Source organism: Telopea speciosissima, chromosome 8, assembly GCF_018873765.1.
Source record: "Telopea speciosissima isolate NSW1024214 ecotype Mountain lineage chromosome 8, Tspe_v1, whole genome shotgun sequence".
NCBI lineage: Eukaryota > Viridiplantae > Streptophyta > Magnoliopsida > Proteales > Proteaceae > Telopea > Telopea speciosissima.
In genome coordinates, this window is record NC_057923.1 from 22,428,513 (window position 1) to 22,434,562 (window position 6,050).

Below are 6,050 nucleotides of genomic sequence, written 5' to 3' on the forward strand. Positions count from 1 at the left end.
ATTTTTATCATCCCAGAATGCAAAATCAACCTAGAATGTATTCCAAGGATGCACACCAAACACAGCCTATAATTTTACATGTGAACAAGGGACCTTGAGATCAACTGCCCATAAAATTTGGGTTCCTTCCGATTTACCACATGGCAGGTATTTGAACTACCTAGATAAGCCTGTCAAAGGTTGGACTAGGTCTATCCCTCAACCCACGCAAACACATAACACTTTACCCACATCCATGTCTCTCCAGTCCGAGAAGGCTCTGTGCCTGTGATCCTAATATATATTTAAGTTCATTAATTCCAGCATCACCGACACAAGTAGGTTCACAATGATTTTAGCTCTCAAGTCTTAGAAAGGATTTTTTACTAAAATGGGACAAGAAACTGTTAAAAAGAAATCAAGATAGAAATTCCTGGGGACTAGAGTCATACCTACACCTCTACCTAGGGGCAGTAAATGGGTACCCAAAAATCTCAATTTGGTTCGCAGCCATATTCCTTTAGAGGTATCCATATCCATTTAGGAATATCTAAATTTTTATTCGAATAATTCAGAAAAAACATTTATCCAATCCAAATAGATAATTCAACTAATGATATAGAGGGTTTTTGAAGATTCAACAAGTTCTAAAGAATGAGGAAATGAGAATTATGAGACTAAAATATGGAATGAGAGTGAATCTTATCCGTTGAGGGGAGGAAGGTTTGGGTTACACAAGTCAGAGATGTAAACGGATAGTCGAAAATTCAAATTCGATTCGCATATATATTCAGACAAGAAATATCCTGATCTAATCACATCCAATCCGTTTATATCTCTACCTCTACCCATAATGACCTAAAATATTTTATAAAAAAACAAAAGATAGATATTGTGCATGCAATGGAGGAAGAGCCTTTTAGCTTATGCAGGCAAAACGAAGTCGTATCCTAGGAGGGCTTCAAGATTACTTATCTATACATGACCAAAATCAATTATTTGGAATGAAATTAAGTCAAGGGCAACATGCTAGTGTAGTGTGCTTTTGGGCTTCTAGGTTTGATTCATGTCTTATTTGGGTGTACTATTTAACTCATATTATGGTTCTAACTCTGCATTTTGTCCAATCGGATCAAGAATTCTAACCCTTTCGATTTCTTTTATCCGGATCCAGTGGACCTTGTAGGATGCTTTGTACAGATGACATAGGGTCCAAGGAAGACAATACAAGTTGTGGTGTACAAATATGAATGCTCAGATGAGTCTTACTATAGAAATTGTTCCATCTTTAAATATCCAATCATATTTGGGATTCTAATTCTTGTTCAATTTTTTTATTTTGATTCGGATCCAATGGACCTTATAGGATGACTTGTACAGTTAGATTTTATCTGTGGTTCCAAGTTCAAAATTTTTGGTCGAATTGATCGATTTGGATTGCATGGTTGTGACTACTGATCCTTATTCTGGCCAATTTTAGAGTTTTTGGGACTGGATTTTTGTTTTTCAGAATTGGCAGGGGCATATATGGTAAGTATCTTGGCATTTATTGTCATACCAGCAAAAGCTTGGATTAGGGTTCAAAAACCCCAACTCGGGTACATAATTTAGAGAAAACAACTACGAACATATTCATAGTCTATGCAGAACTGATAAATTACAGCTCAAAAGAGAAGAGAGAGAAATACAGTTTTGGGGTCTGAAACAAGCTTGCCGGATGATTTCTAGCTTGTGGGGTCAAAATTTTGGCATACATTGTTGCGCTTCAATCAACATTCCGATTTCAAGGTGTCTGGAATATTTTTCAAAGTTTTTGGATTTTTTTAAGGAATTCCAACTTTCATTGGCTTTTTATGAAATTCCCCTTGGAATATTTTAGGAGAATTTTGTTAAGTGTAATTCAATGCTCCCGTGAGAATTTGGATTTTTGAGATTTTATGGGAAATTTTTGCTCTTGTTGGTTTTTTACGAAAACTCCTCCTGAATTTCAGTCTTTCTCCATAGGTTGTTCGCTTTTCAAGGGACTATCGAAGGACTAAGCCAATCTAATCTTAAAGGCTCAGAGGAGAAAAATTCCAAAAAATCGGATTCTCTAAACCTTGAAAATCCGTTTTGAACTGAGGGCGGAGTCCTATTTATAGATTCACAAGAAAAAAGCTAGGATCCTCTAATAATCTAATGGAGGATCTACCACGTGGTAGCCTCCAAGTACGTGGTCTGGGATATCTGACCGTCTAATTTTTGTGATATTTGTATCGTTGGAAAAAAATTTTAGTCTACTTTCCAATAACATAAATATCAATCATGAATTTAGCCAAGATCACAACTTGATCTATATCCGAAACAGAGGAGACCTGCAATCTGATCACCCACCCTAAAATTTCCATGCACAAACACAGTTGTTACAATATGGGTTAAGCCTATGGATAAGCATTTACCTAACAAAAAAAACATGGGCAATGGACAAGGCCCAAGTTCATTTTAGCCCAACCAATGAATGTTTCACTCATTTTTTTTTTTTTTGGATGGAAAAACATAAAAAAATATTTAATTAATGGAAACTAGATACAAGATTGTTAAAGTCACTGGAGTTAGTCCTAATCATCATGGATAACCAAAAAAAAAATATAGTTATTCTCGGTCATATGGACAAAATTACAGTTCTGTACAACATCCCAAATGTTAAGAAAGAGGGGTACTAAAAGCCACGACCAAGGTTGATTTTTTGGCTGAGGAACAAAAAGAAGTAACTCCTCGCTTGAAGTTCAAATTTTATCGCAGCTGGATGTGAGATTCATTTGCCTTCCGTAGACCTTTCCAGATTGCCATAAGGTCTGGCTCCAAAAAATGATGCGCCTCCATTCTTCATGCTTCACTCATTCATCCTTTGTATAATGGTCTTCCTTCAACCTTGTCACCCACCAGATCTTTATCCCCTCACTTTACTTATCCATCAATTTCCTGAATTCCATCTAATAAGGGGGCGGAAATGACCACCTTACCCCCTGCCCGAACATACTGCCCCGGAGGGGTCCACCTCCCTCCGTTAGATGGAATTGAGAACATTGACGGGCAGACAAATTGAGGTGATAATTCCATCCTGGGATAGTGACAATTAGCTTTTCCCAAAATTATAAGATGAATCAAAGTAGAATACACAAATTGGATTTTTTTTTTTGGGGTGAATAAATACTAAAGGATAGCAAAGAAGATATACAAACAGGAGGAGGGATACCCCTCAATAAATGCCATCAAAGAAGCCAACAAAGAACAGCAAGAGCATCAGCTCAACAGAATAATGATGATGACCACAATCCAAAATCTCCAATTCCATTGATGGCTGCAGTCTCACAAGGAGTTGAAATACCAAGATGTGTCATCAAGAGCCAAACATGAGTAATCAGCTCTCCACCATGTGTGAGTCTTCCAGCATGAACATCTCCTGGACATTGGTTTGCAACATATACCAACATTTCCAACCACATACCTATTATGATCTTCCATCTTTTTTCAGGATTCTCACTCATCAAACATTTCGCCAGCTCTCGTGCCGCCTGAATCGATTTCAATGGTGACTCCTCCTTTAACTCAACCCAATCAATCTTTTTCCCAGAAATACCATCTTTATACAACTTAGCACAAGCTTCAGATTCATTATTGATCTCTACGGAATCATCTATAAGAACCTCCCTTAGAGCTTCACAAACCTCTTTAAACCTCTTGTCTGGGATCAATTTTTTGGTAACAATTGTTGAATGCTTGATGAGAAGATAGAAAAGATGATCAGATAAACTCTTGCTTAAGCTATAATTAATCGCGAATTGGTTGAAGGTAGAATTGGAAGATTCAGAATGGATGTAATAACAAATATCTGTAGCAATGTGCCATACAAGAATACTGTGATCAATTTCAAGCCTAGTGGTCCAACCAAACTTCTGGAATTTGTGCTTTTCAAGAACCCATTCTCCCCAACGATTAAGAAAGCTTCTGAAATGATCTTCTCTGGAAATGCCCAAATAGACAAGATTTTTGAACCTCTGTACCCTTACCTCTGCTTCCCAAATTCTAACTCTTTCCCAGAGATGCTTCAAGATTACTTCTTTCAATTCATTATCAATTCTCTTATAAGTGACATCTATTCTCCAGAACTTCTCCAACTTATCTCTAATCCAAAGAAACCTCTTCATTTTAATGAATGAGAGCTTCTCTGTCTTGACATCTATGCTTTGAAGGCAAATACTTAACAGATTGGATTGGCCCATGGAATTGGACCACCTTGGTACCTCATACAAAAGGTCAAGCCGAGATGATGGAAATGGGATTACCTTCTGAGCAAGACTATGTAGCTTGTTATACTTCTTTTTCATTAGCAAGATCAAGGTCCAATCGTTTCGAAGTAGAAGAATTCCTTGGTAGATTTCGAGAATTAGGGCACCACTTAATAGAATGTAAGTGATTATTATGTCAATTCGGACCATTGGGTCCGGATCTTGATCAACACCACCATCACCATCTTTGATGTTAAATATGAAGAAGATTAAAACAGTCAAAATCAAAACAGAGCTGAAAATTTTAAGAGTGAATCTCCATTTATGACGACGAGTTAAGGCCTTGGTGTATAGAACATCAAACATGATTTGGAGTTCTATCTCAATCACTTTGAAAATTTCTTTCCAATCTTTGTGTCTAAATAAATTTTTGCTGAAGTTATGGGTGGGTTGGGAAATGGAAAGATTAACAAAGATTCTTTTGAAAATTTGAAATAAGTAATGGGAATCAGAAATTACTCTTTGATACTGTTGTTCTTGTACTGAGACACTGTTTGGCCACTGGGAAACATAAGATTGGTAATCTTCGATGTTAGGAAACATGAAATCAGAATATCTTCTTTGTGGAAAACTTGCAGACATGAGAGAAAGGATTCTCTCTACATATTTCACAAATCCAACAAGAAATATGGGAATGGATAGAGATAAGAGGAGAGGATGAGATGAATGGGGATGAGAGAAGGATCTAATCAATATAAAGGAAGTGGTGCTGGTGTGGATAATGAGTCCAAGAAAATGTCTCCACCATAAGTTGTTATCTTCTAAGCTTAGTGCTGTCATGGCATCTGGGCCACCAAGATGGAGTAGAAGAAAAGGAGACCAAAATGCAACAAAATTGGGTTGCTGGGATGAAGGATTAAAATCATATGGTTCCATGTTGTTGGCAGCAATAAGGCTAAGGGCTGTTATAGCAACTGAGTCGGCACATAAGTAGGCTGACCAAAGGATGAAATAGAGTATTTTGGACTTGCAACGCTGCCGGTGTCTTCCAAAGACGGCAAGGATTATTTGTAAAGAGAGACTTCCGAGAACCAGAGTCTGGCTCCGCTCCGCGTACGTGAGAACTAAGCGTCTCCCTGTCATACTGGATAAAATCAAGGGAAAATTAATCTATGGTAAAATCAATAATAATTTATAAATGGGAGAAAGCACGTGACCCGAAAGCGTGTGGTGCGCTACCCCTGTGTCCAGAGTCCCAGACAAAGGGGTGCACGGAATGACCACCGTGTCCTTGGAAAATTCTGCCTTTTCCATAGGGGCACGGCGATTATTCTATAGGCCCCTGTGTTTGGGCGCATGAGTAGCACACCACATGTGCCTAAGTAGCGTTCTCTTTCCCTTAATAAATATACAAATAAATAAACACATAATCCCAAAAAATAACACCTTAATTGCCAACTGCTCATCCTCTTAGCCACAATTCCAATCTCAAACAGTAAGATACTGACTTGATCTAAGAGAGAGAAAGAGAGAGCTTGGTTCATAGATAAATCCTCATATTGATCCCAGTTTTTGATATATATAGTCCCAACGGTGGCTGTTTTGCAGGAATCAGAAGCCAAACTGAACAAGTAAAGAGATAGGGGTTCATGAATCACAATATTACAGTTTGAAGAACACTCAAAGTATAAACCTTTTAAGCTATAAATTATAATGGCTTATGTATGTTATAAAGCGGGAAAAAAAATTAAAAGTGTCCCAAATGCATCTTCTAAGGGTTTCCTCCAATGTGGGACACCCCCA

The 6,050-nt window shown here is 37.6% G+C and overlaps 1 protein-coding gene across 1 annotated transcript; it reads right to left on the reverse strand.

Annotated features, from left to right (window-relative positions):
- Window positions 1–3,266: 3,266 nt before the first annotated feature.
- Window positions 3,267–5,390, reverse strand: LOC122672161. The gene has a single exon (XM_043869659.1). The coding sequence runs from the start codon at window positions 5,388–5,390 to the stop codon at window positions 3,267–3,269; it is 2,124 nt and encodes a 707-aa protein (XP_043725594.1).
- Window positions 5,391–6,050: the final 660 nt, after the last annotated feature.